Source organism: Camelina sativa, chromosome 11 (genome assembly GCF_030686135.1).
Source record: "Camelina sativa cultivar CO46 ecotype springtype chromosome 11, ASM3068613v1".
Taxonomy (NCBI): Eukaryota; Viridiplantae; Streptophyta; class Magnoliopsida; order Brassicales; family Brassicaceae; genus Camelina; species Camelina sativa.
In genome coordinates this window covers 29,809,793-29,830,153 of record NC_141890.1, presented here as the reverse complement: position 1 = coordinate 29,830,153, position 20,361 = coordinate 29,809,793, and the positions used below count along the sequence as shown (strand labels likewise).

General features: G+C 35.3%; 2 protein-coding genes across 2 annotated transcripts; both read left to right on the top strand.

The window, feature by feature from the left end:
• The first annotated feature begins 5,285 nt into the window (after positions 1 to 5,285).
• On the top strand, positions 5,286 to 6,550 carry LOC147934594 (uncharacterized). Its single transcript, XM_087472690.1, has 2 exons — positions 5,286 to 6,305; positions 6,491 to 6,550. The coding sequence occupies exons 1-2, from the start codon at positions 5,286 to 5,288 to the stop codon at positions 6,548 to 6,550; spliced, it is 1,080 nt and encodes a 359-aa protein (XP_087328816.1).
• Positions 6,551 to 11,909: 5,359 nt separating this feature from the next.
• LOC147934593 (uncharacterized) lies at positions 11,910 to 13,694 on the top strand. Its single transcript, XM_087472689.1, has 2 exons — positions 11,910 to 12,540; positions 12,646 to 13,694. Exons 1-2 carry the CDS (start codon positions 11,910 to 11,912, stop codon positions 13,692 to 13,694), a joined length of 1,680 nt encoding a protein of 559 aa, XP_087328815.1.
• Positions 13,695 to 20,361: the final 6,667 nt, after the last annotated feature.

The window sequence follows — 20,361 nt, the reverse complement described above, 5'->3', positions numbered from 1 at the left end:
ATTAAAAATAATAAAAAGACAAAGAAGGAAGGAAGAAATACATAAAAACAAAGAAATAAAATTGAACAAAATATAAGATAAATTTAACAAAATATACCATGAAAAGTTTGAACCCATGCAAGAATATAAACAAAACAAAGAAAATATTTAGAATTTGAGATATGGTGGATGATGTGAAAATGGTTATTTATAGGATTTCAAGGGATGAAAGTTACATTTCTAAAATAATTTAATTAGATGAGTTACAATTATAATTTATAGTGTGTTTGAATGAGGATAAATAAAAAAAATAGTCAATTCATAATTTATGTAATTTCAGTTACAATTTAGTAGTAAACTGTAGACATAAAGTATAAATTAATGTATATTATTACATTTTAATTTTGTAAAAAAAATTATAAATTATTTTTTTAGAAATTAAATGCTAAATGGACCAATAAGGAAAGAGTGAAACCTTATAAAATCATATAAAATACAATAAAAATCCTAAAGATTAATTTAATTTCTAATCTCTTTTATATTCACCTTAATTTAAGCTATATTGCTAGGTTAAGTTCTAATGATTTCCTCTTTGTAGTAAAATTTTGAAAATGGAATATCAATTTTTTTTATATAGAAAATCATTAAATTACAATTTTGAATTAAATAAACATTATATTGATCTTTATATAATTATATTTTGGATCACAAGAACTAAATATAATGATGAGTATACAAAAAATGTATTACAGATTTTTTGGTGGTAAGAGAGTTAAAAATTTTGATTTAATAATTATATTATCATAGTTTATTAAGTTAAAATATTGCATACTTTAAAAATAAAATAAATATACATAAATGAAGATAATTTCTTTAGCTTGATTCTCTCATTGGGCTTTGATCGAAATTAGTATTTTTGATTCTGCATTGATAATTATTTTTTACAGTCACCAAATTTTTGTTATACATATGTAATTGAAAATTAAAAGTAATAAGAAGACAAAGAAGGGAGGAAGAAATACATAAAAACGAAGAAATAAAATTGAACAAAATATATGATTCACGTCGACTTGTTTCTATCAACATCTCAATAAAGCTACTCTTTCTCACATTCGACATTTGGGGCAGATGAATTGAAGAGAATATGAGAATGATAATATCAATTTGGAGAATTAGGGATTTGATTTTCGAAATTAGGGGTTTTAGTTTTTGCTAAACTACGTCGTTTCTCACTAACAGATGATGTTTAACAACACATGAATGTCTGTTACTAGCTCTGTTAAATGATTTAACGTCATGATAATTTTGGCTCAGTCAACAAAACATGATGTTTAAAATAAAAGTCAACAATAAGTTCATTATTAAAATGGCCTCTTAAGTTGATGATTTAAATGGCCTAAATTTGAAAGTTGGTGATTTAAATAACATTTTTCCCATTCGTAATTATATGGGGCTACTAGTATGTATATGTCAATCAGTACTTCTACAGGAAACGAAATGACAATGAATTTTTCTGATAATGCATATCAAAAATCATAATGACATTTCCTTCTTTGGGGCCCTAATCCTTCTGTCTAAAAAATCCCACTATGGGATGGGGTGCTCACATTTAAGGACTGCTATATTATTAGTCTCTAAAAAAGTATCTATATATACATTTTTAAGTACATTTTGGGTTCTACCATTTTAGTTTTGCTTATTTAAAAATTTATTTACAAAGTTAATTCTTAAAAAATTTCCAAAACTAACATTACTTTAGATTTTGTTTTCTAAATATTTTACATTTCATTCTAACTACAAAAAAAAATAATAGCAATCAATATGGAAACATAAACTATGATATATTTAACCACTTTCTATTGTGTTTGAAGATATTTTATCTCTGAATCATTTGCAAAAAAAAAAAAATTGATTCCCATTTTGTTTTCCAAAACATGTTAGCTTTGATTATTAATGTAAGAAGAACTTCGATTGACATATATTTAAACTTAATAAATATTTAAAATAACACAAAATGTAAAATTAAAAAAGTTTAAAATACTATATAATGTGGTTATATAGTAGATGAGTTATAAAGAGGTCATGTTGGAATTAATAAAATATTATTAAATCTGTGCTAACACGGGTTAAATCCTCATCTTATTATTTGTCGACACTTCTAATATTAGAATATTTGACATATAAAATCAAGTAGATTTAAGAGATCATGTTGGAATTAATAAAATATTATTAAATCTGTGCTAACACAGGTTAAATCCTCATTTTATTATTTGTCAACACTTCTAATATTAGAATATTTGACATAGAAAATCAAATAGATTTAACTAAGAATGTGTAAAATAATTAAATCATTAAGAAAAATGTAACTTTATCACAACGTATAAATTACTTATAATGTATTTAGATCCTTTATTTTTGTTATAATAATTAAAAATTAAAATAGAATCTCAAACACTAAACAAACAGACTAAATATAACAAACAAATGGTTGTGAAGTGTATTGTGGGTTTAAAAATTAATTTAAGCATTTAGCCGCACAATGGCTTACAAAATATCTAATATTTAACAAATAAATACAACATACAATATAAATTATAATAAAAATTATATGTCCGCGGTACACCGTGGGTTAAAATCTAGTATGAAATTACTATCATTGGCAAACCTATATATATATATATATATATATGACTGTTTTAATATTTTAGATTCTTATATTTAGTAGTGATATATATCGTCTATTGGTTTGATGATATTCATTTAATTTTCACTGATTATATTTGTTTGATTGGTTTCTGGTGTCTATATTTTAAAAGCATCACTCAATAATTTCATATGTGAGGAGCATGTTTTGTACAACAAGTTTATTTTTATTTTAATTGTTAAAGATACTCTGTATCTTTCGTGTATACAAGTCGAGTAATCTTTTTTATTTTATTTTTTAATTTTTCTACTATACACAATATCATATGTATTAAGAAGAAAAAAATCATAATAAGAAGAAAATATATACAACACTTAGATAAGACATCTACGTACTCCTACAGATCATTTATGCTTTTCCACTTTTCATCTCATAGGAATAATAAAAAGAAAATATCTGATCCAATGGCAAGAAGAATAAATAGAGAATAACAATCATTGCAATAAGAAAACAAAAAAAAAAAAAGGAAAAGAGTATTTACGTTTACGTCGATTCTCATAATACATGTTGTTCGACCGCAAGATGTAAATGGATGTGACAAAATTATAGTTGTTGGACCCGGCGGAATCTAATTTGATGCACCAAAAGAGGTAGGATTTGATGTAACAATTTAGAGGTGATTGGTTTAAAATTTAAAAGGTTTTTACTAAATAGTATTTTTTTTATAAAAAAAAAACTAAAATCTATCCAATAATCAGATTAGAGTTCTTAAAAGTCAAATATATCTAATATACAACATCATAGTTATTAGTAAATGGAAAAACAAAATAGAGAAAAACAATAAAAGATCCGAATATTTACCTAATTGGAACAGTTTGAACGGGGTGCATGGTAGTTCTTCTCTTAAAATTGGTAGACATGGTCTGCCAAACCAACTTTAAATGCTATAACAACTACATTGAAAACGCCTACTAGCCACAATTTTTTCTTGAGCTTCTTTCTTTGAAGCCTAGACTTATTGTTGCAGTAGAAGACACTCCACATCACCCACCGTGAACATCAAAAATGTCGTCACAATGAATTTTTGCTTTGTTAGTGTTTCTTGGTTGGTCTGTTTTTTTTAATTTAATGTAATAATTTAGAGATTATTGGTTTAGAATTTAACAGCTTTTACTTATATATATATATATATATAAAAGCCCAAATCCAAATAATCAGATTAGAGTTTTTAAAAGTCATCTTTTTTTTCTAAAACTTCTTAACCGTAGCTTTGAAAAACTTAAAACTTTGATTTTTTTTTCTATACCCCAGTAATAATTAAAATCTTTACACAAATCTATAATTATTTTATTATTATTTTTTTAATTAAGTTAATTATAAACAGTTTATACAAATCTATATGTATAAAAATTGTTTGTTTTTTAAATTCTTGTTTTTTATCGACAATAGTCGTCCATGGTTATGTGCTTTTTGTGATGACAAACCAAATTATCTCTTTCGATTTGTGTCACTATCTATTTTAATCATCATTATTACACTATGTTTTGAAAATTATTCTGGTATAGGTACACTCATATTGGATGGGTTATTACACAGACCTAGGAATAAAAAATTGAGGTGTTTAGGAAGATTTTAGAAACTATAGATGATCATTACTCGTGGGACAACACAGAATAAACTTTGTTTTATACAAAACAATATATTTTTTATATGTTAAAATAAATTTTTTATCTATCTTTTTAGTTTTTAAACAATTACATCATACAATCTTAACGTTTTACATTTAACTTGTCGTCCATTATAAATATCATAACTCATTTAATCATATAAGTCATTACATTTAACCAATCTGCTATATATATTTTAACTATATTTACTTTTTTAAAAAATTAGAGTATTATTGATAATTATTTTATTCATATGTTAAATATTGATCATATTCTTTTAAAATATCAAGTTATGTAAGCTTGAACTTTAAAAATTACCAAACTGATTCATACTTCTTCATAACGAGTGTGATAAATGTAATTTGATGTTTTTTTTTAAATTATTCTGAATCTTATGTTTTTTTAAAATTTTATATTTATAGAGAAAATGAAAAAGTGCAATAGCTTTACTAGAGGTTTATGTATGTACTAGTGACAAATATTAGTTTAATAAACTTTTATTTTTAGTTAGTTTTGATAAAATGAAATCTAAAAAGTGAAAGAGAAAAATGAATAAATATGAACAAAGTTTAAAGATTGAATAAAGAAGAAATATGCATCAAAAAAGAATGGCGACACAAAAAAGCGATTTTTTTTACAGTTATTTTGTCGGTTTTCTTTTGCGACGGTTGTCGTCGATTTTGCCAGCGGAGTGGCAGCAGTTTTCTCCACTTCTCGGGCAGTTATCTCCACTTTGATTCTCCGCTACGGCGGTTATCGAGAGGATTCCTCTATTTAATCGTAGACATGGAATTGGAAAATTTTCACTTGCTTTCATCATATTTGCATCTCAAACGCTTTTCCCCCTACGATACTACGAAGTTCTTACAAAGATGGGTGACAATTTGAGAAGAGCAGTCCAAGATCTCAATCTCGTTGCGGAAGACGCGCCAATGCCAATTCCAATTCCAGAGGAGATAGTGGCCCAGGCGGCAGCGGAGAATCGATTTATCATCATGGGTTGGCCATTGATGCCACGATGTCAGAACCTCCGATCAATCATCGCTGCCATGCCTCGTGCTTGGGGAAAAGCAGGTCTTGTTCATGGACGAATTGTTCCAGGAAACCAATATCAATTCATATTACCGTCGAAAGAATCATTGGAGACGGTCATGAGACGCGGTCCTTGGGCGTTTAATGACCGTATGCTGGTACTACAACGATGGAATGCTCTTGAAAACCCACCGTTGCTCAACTTCATCCCGTTCTGGATTCAGATAAGAGGAATCCCACTTCAATTCCTCAACCGTGAAGTCATTGCTCATGTTGGACGAAATTTGGGGAACCTAATGGAGGTTGACTATGATGCTGAAGCCGCTGCACGGATAGAGTTTGTTCGCGTGCAAGTCAATTGGAATGTGGAAGACCCCTTAAGGTTTCAACGCAACTTCCAGTTTCAGAGGGGTGTAAACATGCTTCTACGCTTTCGGTTTGAAGGCCGGCGAGGATTTTGTGAAGTGTGTGGCATGCTGACCCACGACACTGGTGCCTGTCTGATTCAAAATGGTGGAGAAGAACAAGACCCTGATGAAGATGAGGGAGATGATCCTCCACAAAATCTTAATCCGGAAGTGATTATCCGAGAGATTGAACCGAATGGAGCAGCAGAACGTCACATCCCTGTGGTTGAAGAGCCAGAGCATGATGAAGAGTTAGATGATATTGATCCGGAGTACAACGCTTTGGAGGATCAAGAAGAGTCAGAGGAAGATACTGATCTAGAAGAATCTGGTGGTGAGTACAATATGTACTGGAGTGAGATGGACATGAATGAGCTCTACAATCCCATCCCAATCTTCGACAACGCCACTAGTAATATCCCTGGGAGTGTCTTGTACCAACGTTACTCGCCAAATTTCCAGCCCAATCCAATGATCATGGAAGCTAATAGCAGGAGGATAGCGGCTGAAGCAAACGAGAGGGGAAAACGTATTAGATACATGAGGATTGGTTCAACCGGATATCGGTTATCTCTGGTTTACTTAGTTTGGTTTAATAAGATGTTTGTATATAAGGAGATGAGATTAGTTCTCCTAAACTAAGCTTTGTAATTCACATTTATTTTCTGTTAAGAAAGTTAGTTAGAGCCTTAATTGCTCTCCTCTTCTTCTTCTTCCCCGATGTACTTCTCCGGTGAATCAGAATCTTAATATGGTATCAGAGCAATGCTCTTGAGTCTTCCACTTCATCTGTTATCATCGGAATCTTTGTGAGAAGTTGATTGAAAGAGATGAGCTGCTCGATTTCTTTTCTTCGGATTGTGAGAATCCTTATTGTTATGATCTTTGAGCTTATCGTCGGAGTCATTCTTTGTTTCTCTCTTCTTCTGTTTGCTTTATTTCTTTGATTGACCTTTCTCGTGTCGATTCTTTTCTTTTCTTTTACAAATTCGTCACGAATTCTCTTTTCAAATCCCTAAAACTATGGGATCTAATGTTCCTCCTTTGAATCCGATGACTAGTTCCGTTGAGCCTCCGCGATTTCAGATGGATCAGTATGAGAATCCTTTTTATCTCAATAGTAATGATCATGCTGGACTTGTTTTGGTCTCAGATCGCCTTACAACGGCTTCAGAGTTTCCTTCTTGGAAGAGATCTATGTGGATGGCGTTGAATGTTCGCAATAAGCTGGGTTTTATCAACGGTACGATTACTAAACCTCCAGAGAATCATCGTGATTATGGAACTTGGTCTAGATGCAATGATATTGTGAGTACTTGGTTGATGAACTCAGTAGATAAAAAGATAGGACAGAGTTTGCTCTATATTCCTACTGCAGAGGGCATGTGGAAAAGTATTTTCAATCGCTTTAAGCAAGATGATGCTCCTAGGATCTTTGATATTGAGAGACGGCTTAGTAAGCTTGAGCAAGGATCTTTAGATGTTACCACCTACTACACAGCTTTGGTTTCTCTTTGGGAAGAACATAAAAATTATATTGATCTTCCAGTGTGTACTTGTGGACGTTGTGAGTGTGATGCAGCTGTCAAATGGGAGAATTTGCAACAGCGTAGTCGTGTGACTAAATTTCTCATGGGATTGAATGAAAGTTATGAGCAAGCTCGACGCCATATACTGATGCTTAAACCTATTCCTACGATCGAAGAAGCTTTCAATATGGTTACACAGGATGAGTGACAGATAACTATAAAGCCATTGACAAGGATTGATAATGTGGCTTTTCAATCTTCTGCTCCTATTTCGTATGATGGTGATCGGACTTATGTTGCTGCGTATAATACGATGAGGCCAACTCAGAAACCAGTTTGTACCCATTGTGGACGTCTAGGACACACTATTCAGAAATGCTATAAGCTTCATGGGTTTCCTCCAGGTTATAAGACGAACACTGGTTTTAAAGGCAATTCGCAAGGACAGTCTACTTTTCAGCCTCGTATGCCTCAGAATCAGCCTAGGATGCAAATGCAGATGGCACCTTATTATCCTATTCAGAAGGCAAATACTATTGCTAATGTGTATACAGAACAGTCTTCATATCCAGCCTCATTTGCACCTCCGAATTCTTTGGTCAATCAGTCTGGTTCAATGTCTTCTTCTACTGGATTGGATGGTAATGCTTTCAGTAATCCTGTTTTAACACCACAACAATTACAGCAACTTATTTCCCAATACAATACTCAAGTGCAAACTCAAGAGCCTATTGCTGCTACTATTATTGATCATGGTTTTATGGCTAAAACCTCTACTTCTGGTACAATTCATTTTCCTTCGACTAACCTTCGTTATGAGAATCATACTCTTAATTTTCAAAACCACATTTTATCTACTCTTCCTACTTTCATTGCACCTAATGATTGGATTATTGATAGTGGTGTGTCTAGTCATGTTTGCTCAGATTTGGCGATGTTTAAAGACATGGTTCCCGTTTCTAGTGTTACAGTTACTCTTCTGAATGGTACTCGGGTCCCTATTACACACACCGGCACGATTTACATAACACAACATTTAGTTTTGCATAATGTTCTTCATGTTCCTGATTTTTGTTTTAACTTGATTAGTGTTAGTTGTTTAGTTCAAAGTTTGTTTTGCTCTGCTCATTTCTTTCCCAATTGTTGTCTTATACAGGAACTTTCACGAGGATTGATGATTGGGAGGGCTAGAATTCATCATAACCTCTATATTCTTGAGACAGAATCCACAACCCTCTCATCATCTTTTCATGCGGTTTGTTCCTTTTCTGCTTCTACGGTTGCTTCTGATCTTCTATGGCATCAGCGTCTTGGACATGCGTCACCAGCTGTTTTGAGTAAACTTGTTAGTGTCATTCCTTCTTTACAGTCTTTAGTTTCTAATAAAACTCAGTGTCAAATTTTTCCTTTAGCAAAACAGAAAAGGCTAGCTTATGTTTCAAATAATAATCTTGCTAAGAAACCTTTTGATCTCATTCATATGGATACTTGGGGTCCTTTTAGTATAGAGTCTGTTGAGGGTTTTAGGTATTTCTTAACCTTGGTAGATGACTGTACGCGTGTAACCTGGATCTATATGATGCGCAATAAAAGTGATGTTTCTACTATTTTTCCAGTTTTTATCAAAATGATTTCTACTCAATATGATTCTAAAATCAAAATAATAAGATCAGATAATGCACCTGAGCTAGTTTTTCATGAAATAGTTAAAGAACAAGGGATGATACATCAATTTTCATGTGCATATACACCTCAACAAAACTCTGTCGTTGAAAGAAAACATCAACATCTTTTAAATGTGGCTAGAGCTTTGTTATATCAATCGAATATACCTTTGAAACATTGGAGTGATTGTGTTTTAACTGCAGTGTTTTTGATTAATCGTTTACCTTCGCCTTTGTTAAATGATAAATCTCCTTTTCAATTGCTTTATGATAAACAACCTGATTATCTTAAACTCAAAAGTTTTGGTTGCTTATGTTTTGTTTCTACTAATGTCAATGATAGGAATAAATTTTCACCTCGAGCAAAGCCTTGTGTTTTTCTTGGTTATCCGACTGGTTATAAAGACTATAAACTGCTAGATTTAGAGTCTCATTCTGTTACTATATCTCGTAATGTTGTCTTTCATGAAAATGTTTTTCCTTTTAAAACATCAAATTTGTTATCTACTGCAGTTGATATGTTTCCAAATAGTGTACTTCCTTTGCCTGCACCATCACATTTTGTTGATTCCATGTCTTTTCTTGATGATGATGCTATTGAAATTGATATTCCTGATCTTCCTGATGCATCTCATGCATCTTCATCACATACACCACGGGATCTTAGTATCGTTCTGGAAGAGAACACTGCTCGTACACATGAAACAGGTACTGCTTCTTTACCCATGGCTAGACCTAAACGAACTACTAAGACTCCCTCCTATCTTTCTGAATATCATTGTGCGTTAGTCCCTTTTACCTCTACAGACCCACCATTATCACTTCCTTTTATACCACCAGTAAATCAATCTCTTGATAAACCACTTACTACTCCTTATCCCATTTCTTCTGTTGTTTCTTATGACCATTTCAATCCTTTGTCTCAATCCTATATTTGCTCTTACAGTCTTGAAACTGAACCTAAAACCTTTGCCCAAGTCATGAAATCTGAAAAATGGACAAATGCAGCAGGTGATGAACTTAATGCTCTTGAATCTGCACATACTTGGGATGTTGAATCCTTATCTCCTGGTAAGAATGTTGTTGGTTGCAAATGAGTGTTTACTATAAAGTATAATCCTGATGGTTCAGTGGAGAGATATAAAGCTAGGTTGGTTGCTCAAGGGTTTACACAACAAGAAGGTTTGGATTACATCAAAACATTTTCTCCTGTGGCAAAGTTGACTAGTGTGAAACTACTATTGGTGCGGCTGCTAAGAAAGGGTGGAGTTTAACACAGATGGACGTCTCTAATGCATTTTTACATGGAGATTTGGATGAAGAAATTTATATGAGTTTACCTCAAGGGTATACTCCTCCACCAAATGTCACCTTGCCTCCTAATCCGGTATGTAGACTTCGCAAATCTCTTTATGGCTTGAAGCAAGCTTCTCGCCAATGGTATAAGCGTTTATCCTCTGTTTTGTTGGGTGCAAATTTCATTCAGTCACCTGCGGATAATACACTTTTTGTCAAGGAGAGACTCGGATCATTCATTGCAGCTTTGGTTTATGTTGATGATATTATGATAGCTAGTAATGATGATAATGCAGTGGAGAGTTTGAAGGCATTATTACGGTCTGAATTCAAAATTAAGGATCTTGGACCTGCTAGATTTTTCCTTGGACTTGAAATCTCACGCTCTTCCAAAGGTATCTCGGTCTGTCAGAGAAAATATGCACAGAACTTGTTGGAGGATGCTGGTTTACTTGGTTGTAAACCAAGTCCACTCCCAATGGATCCTAGTCTCCATCTTACTGCAACAATGGGAACACCTCTTCCTAATCCTCGGTCGTACAGGGAACTTGTTGGACGATTACATTACCTCACCATCACAAGACCGAATATCACGTTTGCTGTCCATCAACTAAGTCAGTTTATCTCTGCACCTTCCGATATTCACCTTCAGGCGGCTCATAAGGTCCTCAGGTATATCAAGAATAATCCTGGACAAGGTCTAATGTACTCTGTTGATTCAGAGATATGCTTGAATGGTTTCTCGGATGCTGATTGGGGAAATTGCAAGGATACAAGGCGATCAATAACTGGTTACTGCATTTATCTTGGTGATTCTCTGATCTCGTGGAAGTCAAAGAAACAGAGTGTAGCGAGCCGTAGCAGCACAGAGTCAGAATATCGTAGCATGGCACATGCGACTTGTGAGATTATTTGGCTGCAACAGCTCTTAACGGACCTACATCTCCATGTGACTAGTCCTGCTAAGCTTTACTGTGACAATAAATCGGCTATGCATATTGCGATGAATCCAGTTTTTCATGAGAGGACAAAGCACATTGAGATCGACTGTCACACGGTTCGTGATCAGATTAAAGCTGGCAAGCTCAAGGTTTTTCATGTACCATCAGAAAACCAGCACGCAGACATTCTCACCAAACCGCTTCATCCAGGTCCTTTCTATGGATTGCTTTCTAAGATGTCATTATCAAGTCTTTATCTTCCAAACCAGACACCTTTGAAGATAACGACTTGAGAGGGGCGTATTAGATACATGAGGATTGGTTCAACCGGATATCGGTTATCTCTGGTTTACTTAGTTTGGTTTAATGAGATGTTTGTATATAAGGAGATGAGATTAATTCTCCTAAACTAAGCTTTGTAATTCACATTTATTTTCTGTTAAGAAAGTTAGTCAGAGCCTTAATTGCTCTCCTCTTCTTCTTCTTCTCCGATGCACTTCTCCGGTGAATCAGAATCTTAATAAAACGTAAAAGAGAGGATACAGAGGCGAACGACAGTGAAGCAGTTCTGCTCAGTTCGTCCAAAGTAGTGATCCGAGAGAGTGGAGAAAGCAGCAGTTCCTCAAGGAACAACCAGTATAGAGGCACGGTGGGCCCTAATCCACCACATCCACCATGAATACAGCCTGCTGGAACTGTTAAGGGCTTGGCATAGACCTTACAGTTCGACGCCTTAAGGAGATACAACGGATGTATCTCCCGGACATGTTATGCCTAATGGAAACAAAACAGCAGGATACCAAGATTAATGAAGTCGCTTATGATTTGGGGTATTCTCTGTTTGTAACAGTTCCACCACAAGATATAAGTGGTGGAATGGCTGTGCTTTGGAAAAATCCAGTATCTGTTTCAGTTATTTCCCTTTCAGCTCATCTTGTAGATATGCAAATCTGCTTCAATGGAATTTCGTTTTATTTGTCGGTTGTCTACGGTTATCCATATCAAAGTCGCAGACACTATTTATGGAATTTACTAGAAACTATATCAGATATGAGACAAGATCCATGGTTAGTAATGGGAGACTTCAATGAGATAAAAGGAAACGAGGAGAAAAAAGGAGGCCCACAAAGACCAGAGATATCTTTTGCTGATTTCAGACATATGATCACCACCTTTGATTTCCATGATCTAAAGTCAATAGGAGATAGATTCTCTTGGACAGGGAAACGCCATACTCATAATGTTTGGTGCTGTTTGGACAGAACAATGGCCAATCCAGAATGGTTAACTCTCTTCCCATCAGCTCTAACAGAATTCCTCCCTTTTGAAGGATCAGATCATCGACCACTTGTTATGAGCTTCTGTCACACACCAGACCAGCGTAGGAAACATTTTCGCTATGACAGTCGATTGATCAAACGAGAAGGATTCAAAGATATGGTGGTTACAGATTGAAAAAATCAAGACACTTCCAATTCTCTCTCAGATAGAATAAGAGGAATCCGCTGCACAATTGCCAACTGCAAAAAGGACAATAGATTGAATGCAACTGTCAGGATCAGTACGCTGAAAAAGGAATTAGACCGGGCTTTGACCAATGGCACACACTCGACACAAGAAATCAACAGAGTAAGATGCGAGTTGTCTCAAGCCTATCGGGATGAAGAACACCATTGGAAATTAAAGAGTAGGAATACTTGGCTTACTCTTGGAGATAGAAACACAAAGTATTTTCATGCAGCAGCAAAAGAACGAGTTGCAAGGAACAGAAGATTGGCGATAGAGGATTCAGGAAGAGTTTACATAGGTGAAAGTGAGATAGGTGACATCGCAGAATCTTTTTTCACAAACCTCTTCAGATCGACAAGAACACAGGATCAATATTACACAGAGGTGTTTCAGGGTATGGAACCAAAGGTGACTAATGCTATGAATGCTGATTTACAGCGTATGGTAACAAAGGACGAGATAACAAATGTTGTTTTCAATATTGGTGCTGATAGAGCACCAGGTCCAGATGGAATCACAGCTGCTTTCTATCAACAATTTTGGGCAGACATAAAACAAGAAGTCATTGCAGAGATTATGTATTTTTTCAGAGAGGGCAGCATGAAGGAAAACTTAAACCACACAAACATATTCCTCATCCCAAAGGTGGAAGTTTCGACAACCATGAGTGAGTTTCGACCAATTGCTTTGTGCAATGTAAACTACAAAATCATCTCAAAAATCTTAGTCGAACGCCTGCAATGCCACTTATCGTCTATTGTGTTAGAGAACCAAGCAGCTTTTATCAAAGGATGTAACATAATGGATAATGTCATCATAGCCCATGAGATGATCCACCCACTGAAAAAAAGAAAACGTTGGGCGAACAGCTACATGACGGTGAAGACAGTGCAGCATATGGGATTTGAGTGGCAATTCCTACGGGAGACTATGCAGCATATGGGATTTGATACAGTCTGGATCAACTGGATAATGAATTGTGTAGAAACAGTTAGCTACTCGGTTCTGATCAATGGAATCCCATGAGGACATATCACACCTGAAAGAGGAATCAGACAAGGTGGTCCTTTATCCCATTACCTTTTCATCCTATGTGCCTGATTTTTTAAGTCATCTACTATCAAAAGCTGCAAGAGAAGGCAAACTAAAGGGTATGAAGATCAGCAACACATGACCATCGATCAATCATTTATAATTTGCGGATGATGCTCTCTTCTTTTTTCCGCCCATCCAAAGTCATGCACTACAGTCATGAAAATCTTATCAACATATGAGAGAGTTTCTGGTCAAGCTGTAAATCTCAATAAATCTGCAATCACTTTTGGCTCAAGAGTAAGGTCTCAGATCAAAACAAAGCTAAGAAGGATCCTCAATATTCACAATGACGGAGGCTGTGAGAAATATCTTGGTTTACCTGAGTAGGTAGGCCAGAAGAAAAAAGAAATCTTCAAATGTGTGGTGGATAAGGTGCAGAAGCGTACTCAGAGTTTGAAGAACCGATATTTATCAGAGGCTGGTAAAGTGGTACTAATTAAGACGGTGGCTCTGGCTACACCGATCTACACGATGAACCGATGTTTTAAACTACCAAAAGGGACCTGCGCTGAGATCAATAATGAAGATGTGATATATGTTCAAAAGGTGAACTACTTCAGAAGAACAGAGTACATGTACAAATACAGATCATCGGGATGTTTATTAACAATCAAGAAGACTTACACAAGAGTAGAAGGCACGAGAAGCTTCTAGAAGAGTAAAGAACTTCATGTTTACAATAGGAATGTAAACATGAGGAAAGAAGGAAATTTCCTTAAACATAAAGGAAAAGGAAATTGTCTAATTCCTATTAGGATTAGAATAGGTAGATTGCCTATTGTGTGGCAAAGAGCTAGTTCTATAAATAGGGTGCTAAGGCCGATTGAACACTTTAGCACAAACAAGAGAAAGTTAACCTAGCTACTAAGTTTTAGTCTTTAAGAAAAGAAAAGAGCTAAGAACTTAGAGAGAGCGTGAGGTTTCATTAAAGAGAGTTTTGAGAGATTAGAAAATTGTTTAGAACAAACTTGTAAACAGATTTTCTATTAATCAAAAGAGAGTTTAAAGAAATCATTGTTTCATAGATCAGATCATAAGTTCTCACACTTTCAATTGGTATCAGAGCAACACTTGTTCAGATTACTACAGGTGAGATTCTGCGGACAGGATGGATAGCTACGGAGATCTGATCAACAACAACAAAGTCATCTTGGATGATGGAAAGTATGGGTTTTGGAAGTCGAGGATCAAATCCATCATAGGAGGTATTGACCGCCTTGCTTGGAAGACTGTTCTAGAAAAGTGGGAGGAACCAACGATCAAGGATGAATCAGGCAAGCGAATTCCCAAACCCGAAGCAGAATGGACTGATGAAGAACAAAAGAGATCAAAATACAACTCAAGAGCCTTAAGTGCTATTCATTGCAGTGTTGGGAGAAAACAGTTTGATTTGATTCAAGGATGTGAAACTGCTAAAGAAGCATGGGATATCCTTCAAATTCATTATGAAGGTACAACAAAAGTGCAGAATTCAAGAAAGGATATGTTGGCTTCTAGATTTGAGAATCTAAAGATGGAGGAACATGAATCAATTTCAGACTTTAGTTCAAAGTTGAGTGCTCTATCACAAGAAGCCTTAACTCTTGGGAAGACGTATAAGGATCAGAAGTTAGTCAAAAAGTTTTTAAGGTGTCTTCCATCTAGGTTTATGGGATACAAAACAGCCTTAACTGTCTCTCAAGATTTAGAAAATCTCAGTTACGGTGAAGTGGTTGGAATGCTACAGGCACACGAGATGGACCTTAATGGGATTAAGAAATCAAAAGGAATAGCTCTAGCAGTAAGCAAAGACTTAACTGATCAAGGAGAAGAAGATGTTGTGAGCTTGTTGGTAAGAAGATTTGATCGAGCTTTAAGAAGGATAGAACAAGGTCAAGGTCAAAAGAAGAGTAATTCATTCAAGAAGACAAGTGAAGACAAAAAGGCTGATATGCAGTGCCATGAATGTAAGGGATATGGTCATTTTATCCGAGAATGTCCAACAATCAAGTTACGAGATGCCAAGTGCACAATCTGTAAAGGGACTGGACACACACATGAGGAATGTGTGAGCAACTCTAAAGTCAAGAAAGAAAAGTCTATGATTAGCATTGAGAATGAATCAGATAGTGATAGCAGTAGCGAAGAAGAACTCATTAATTTAGTAGCTATGGTGGGTATTACTGAATTTGAGAATGGGGAAGAAGTAACTGATTCAGAATCAGAAGGAGATGAAGTTCTTGACATTGTTCAGAGTTACAAGGAAGTGCGAAATACACTTATTTCTCTAGGAAAGGAAAATCAAGTTTTGATAACTGAAAAACTTCGTTTAGAAGCACTTGTTATATCGTTACAGAATGAATTGGTGGATGAGAAAAAGCTGGCTAAAGATTCGCTAGATCTGATGAAAGAGAAGTTGGTCTTATCGGCAAAAGCTGACAAGCTTGAAGAAGAGCTACTTAGATAAAGGAATAAATCTACAGAACTACAAACTGAATTAGACCAACAACATAGGAAGATTCATATGTTTGCAAGAACCAAGCAACTTGACAAAATTTTGAGCTATGGGAGAACTGAGAAGACTCATAGAGGATTAGGCTTTAATGAGAACATGGGAGCTAAATCACAGACAACCAAATTTATATCTGCGGGAGCCTATCAATCTGAGAAGGAGACATCTTATGGTGTTTCTAATGGATCTTTGACTTATTACTTTTGTGGAAAAATCGGTCACTACAAACGTTTTTGTTACAAATATTGGCAGAAGGCTGTACCTTAAAGCAACAAGGAAGATTTTTCTGGAATGGAGTTAGAAGACAAGTTTGGATGAAGAAAGCTGACCTATATCAATCGGAATCAATGGTAGCCTCAGGATCAGGGTTTAGATGCAATATGGCCATGATTACTGAAGAACAAGAAGAAACGAAATCAATGTGCGATATGGCTTTGATTACTGAAGAACAAGAAGACACGGAGCCTTGGTTTTTTGACAGCGGTTGCTCAAGACATATGACTGGAACAAAGAGTAATCTACAGAATATCAAGAAATTGAAAGGAGGTACAGTAACATTTGGAGATGGAAGTCATGGTTTTATACAAGGCAAATGTACAACACGTGATACAGAGTTTCCACAACTGGTGAATGTGTATCTAGTTCAAGGACTGCGTGCAAATTTAATAAGCATTAGTCAACTCTGTGACGAAGGATTGTCAGTTTTATTCACAAAAGTTGATTGCAAAGCATTGGATGAGTCGGGTAATGTCAAGTTATATGGTGTAAGATCTGGGAATAATTGTTACATGTGGGAGAAACATTCAATCAAATGCTACAGTGCTAGAGGGAGTATAGATCTATGGCATCAACGACTTGGACATATGAATACAAGGAATCTTGCTACTCTTGTGAATAAAGAGATAATTCGAGGAGTACCTAAGCTTAAAGGGGAAGACAATATGGTGTGTGGGCCTTGTAATCAGGGAAAGCAGGTCAAAATTCAGCACAAAAAGGTTCCAGATGTTCAGTCAAAATCAGCTCTGGATCTGGTTCACATGGATTTAATGGGACCAATGCAAGTAGAAAGCCTAGCAGGAAAGAAATATGTGTTTGTTTTAGTTGATGATTACTCCAGATACACTTGGGTTTGTTTTATTCGTGACAAATCAGATACAATAGACAACTTCAAGATTTTAGCTTTACAACTACTGAATGAACGAGGAGGAATCAAGAAAATTCGAAGTGATCATGGTGGAGAATTTCAAAATGAGGCTATGAAGGAGTTTTGTGAGCAACATGGGATTGCACATCAATTCTCAGCACCAAGGACTCCACAACAGAATAGAATAGTAGAAAGAAAGAATAGAACTCTTCAGGAAATGGCTAAGGCAATGATACATGGAAATCAAGTTCCTAAGAAATTCTGGGCTGAAGCATTGAACACTGCGTGTTATATAATTAACAGAGTTTATGTCCGAAGGGATACTACAAAAACACCCTATGACTTGTGGAGAGGCAAAACACCAAATCTGAGTTACTTCCATGTGTTTGGATGCAAATGCTATATCTTAAATGACAAAGATTATCTTGGCAAATTTGATTCCAGAAGTGATGAAGGCATGTTTTTGGGTTATGCCGAAAGTAGTACAGCATTCAGAGTCTACAACAGACGTACAGGTTTAATCATGGAATCAGTGAATGTAGTCTTTGACGATCAATCTGTAGCTGTACAAGATGATGATTCAGACAGTGATTCAGAACAGGTAAGCATCACTAAAGCACACAATGAAGTTTCTGAGTTGGATGTTCCAGTTACAAAACCAGAAGAAGTACAACAAGTTCATAAGAATCATTCCGCATCTGATGTTATTGGGGACTTAAATGAGAAAATGAAGACTCGAGGAGTGCAGATTGACTTTAAGAAAATGACAAGTTACTTTACAACTCTAGAAACTGTTTTCTATGAGTGTTTTGTGTCAATGATCGAACCAAAGAATCATATAGAAGCTGTTCAAGATGATTTTTTGATTATAGCCATGGAAGAAGAACTAGAACAGTTTGAGCGTAATGATGTTTGGGAACTGGTTCGTAGACCAATAGATGTGAATATTATTGGTACTAAGTGGATTTTCAAAAACAAGATTGATGAGAGTGGTGTTGTAATTCGCAATAAAGCAAGATTAGTTGCACAAGGGTATACACAGATTGAAGGTGTAGATTTTGAAGAAACTTTTGCACCAGTAGCAAGGCTTGAGTCAATAAGACTGTTTCTTGGAATGACTTGCATTCTGAACTTCAAAGTTTTTCAAATGGATGTTAAGAGTGCCTTCTTGAATGGGATCTTGCAAGAGGAAGTGTATGTTGAACAACCCAAAGGGTTTGAAGATCCAGTTAGGCCTGAGTATGTATATAAACTAAAAAAGGCTCTTTATGGTTTGAAGCAAGCCCCAAGAGCTTGGTATGAAAGGCTGACTAGTTTTCTTATGGAGCAGAACTATAACAGGGGAAGTGTGGACAAGACTCTGTTTATTTTGGAACAAGGTGGTGATATTATGATGGTTCAAATTTATGTTGATGACATTATCTTTGGAAGTACTTCAAAAGAGTTGGTGGATAGATTTGTGAGTAGTATGACACAAGAATTTGAGATGAGTCTGGTTGGAGAATTGAAGTATTTTCTTGGGTTGCAGATTACACAGTCAGATCAAGGTATTTTTATTTCACAAAGTACTTATGCTAAACAACTTCTTAAGAAGTTTCAGATGGATAAGTGCAAAGAAGTTGTGATACCTATGAGCACTTCATTGAAACTGTCAAAAGATGTTGATGGTAAGGATGTAGATGTCAAGCAATACAGAGGAATGATTGGGAGCTTACTATATCTTACAGCTAGTAGACCAGATTTGAGTTTTAGTGTGGGTATATGTGCAAGGTATCAGTCAAAACCAAAACAGTCTCATCTTGAAGCAGTCAAGCGAATTATCAAGTATGTCAAAGGAACTGTTGATTTTGGGATTTGGTACTCTAAAGGTTCGAACAAAGGGTTGTTTGGTTACTGTGATGCAGATTATGCAGGAAGTGTAACAGATCGAAAGAGTACAAGTGGAGGTTGTTTCTTTCTAGGCAACAATCTAATAGCCTGGTTGAGTAAGAAGCAAAATTCAGTGTCCTTGTCTACAACTGAATCAGAATATATAGCAATGGGGAGTTGTTGTACTCAATTATTGTGGATGAAGCAGATATCAGCTGATTATGGTATGGATTCAGGAGAACTACAAGTATATTGTGATAACAAAAGTGCAATTGATATCTCTAAGAATCCTGTTCAACATTCAAGGACCAAGCACATTGATGTAAAACATCACTTTATCAGAGAACTGGTTGAGAGAAAGCAGGTTCAGATTGATCATATTGATACTGAAGATCAGTTAGCAGATATATTCACAAAGGCTTTAGATTTTAATCGTTTTTCAACTTTAAGAAATTCAATTGGGGTTTGTGAGATGTGAGTCTTTGTGGGGCTGGTTCAAGAGCAAGATCGAGAAGATGTTGAGTTTAAGGTTAATTAATCGGTTTGATTTGAGCAGATTATATGATTTTGATTATATTTTTGGAGAAAACCGGTTTAATTTTGGTTAAAGTTTTAAGAAGATTTGCTCGAGACTTGTTTGATTTATGAAGCATAGGTTGTATCGATGGGGAGAAGATAAAAAAAAGATAATAATAAGACTTTTTATTTGGTATTGTCTTTGGTTGTATCGAAGGAAAAAAAAAAAATTGTGTGGTGTTCTTCGGGTGTATCGACGATTTGAGAAGATGGTGAGATCAACTCGACGAGGGTTGGTAAGAGGAGGAAGGAGATCAACGGAAACTCGAGATGATGGTAGGTTTAGTCGACCTCAGTTGGTTGATGAATCGAGTAGTGATGAAGATCAATCTCACTTTGTCGATAAATCCGGTGGTGATGCTCAAATCGATTCAATAGAAGGTGAAGATTCTTCACAGAATGACCAATCGAAACCAGATGATCAAGTCTTTGAGATGGAAGATGAAGAATCTTCAAAGAATGAATCGGCACAAGAAATTAGCGATGAAGAAACCATTGGTAATGAGGGAATTCGTGTG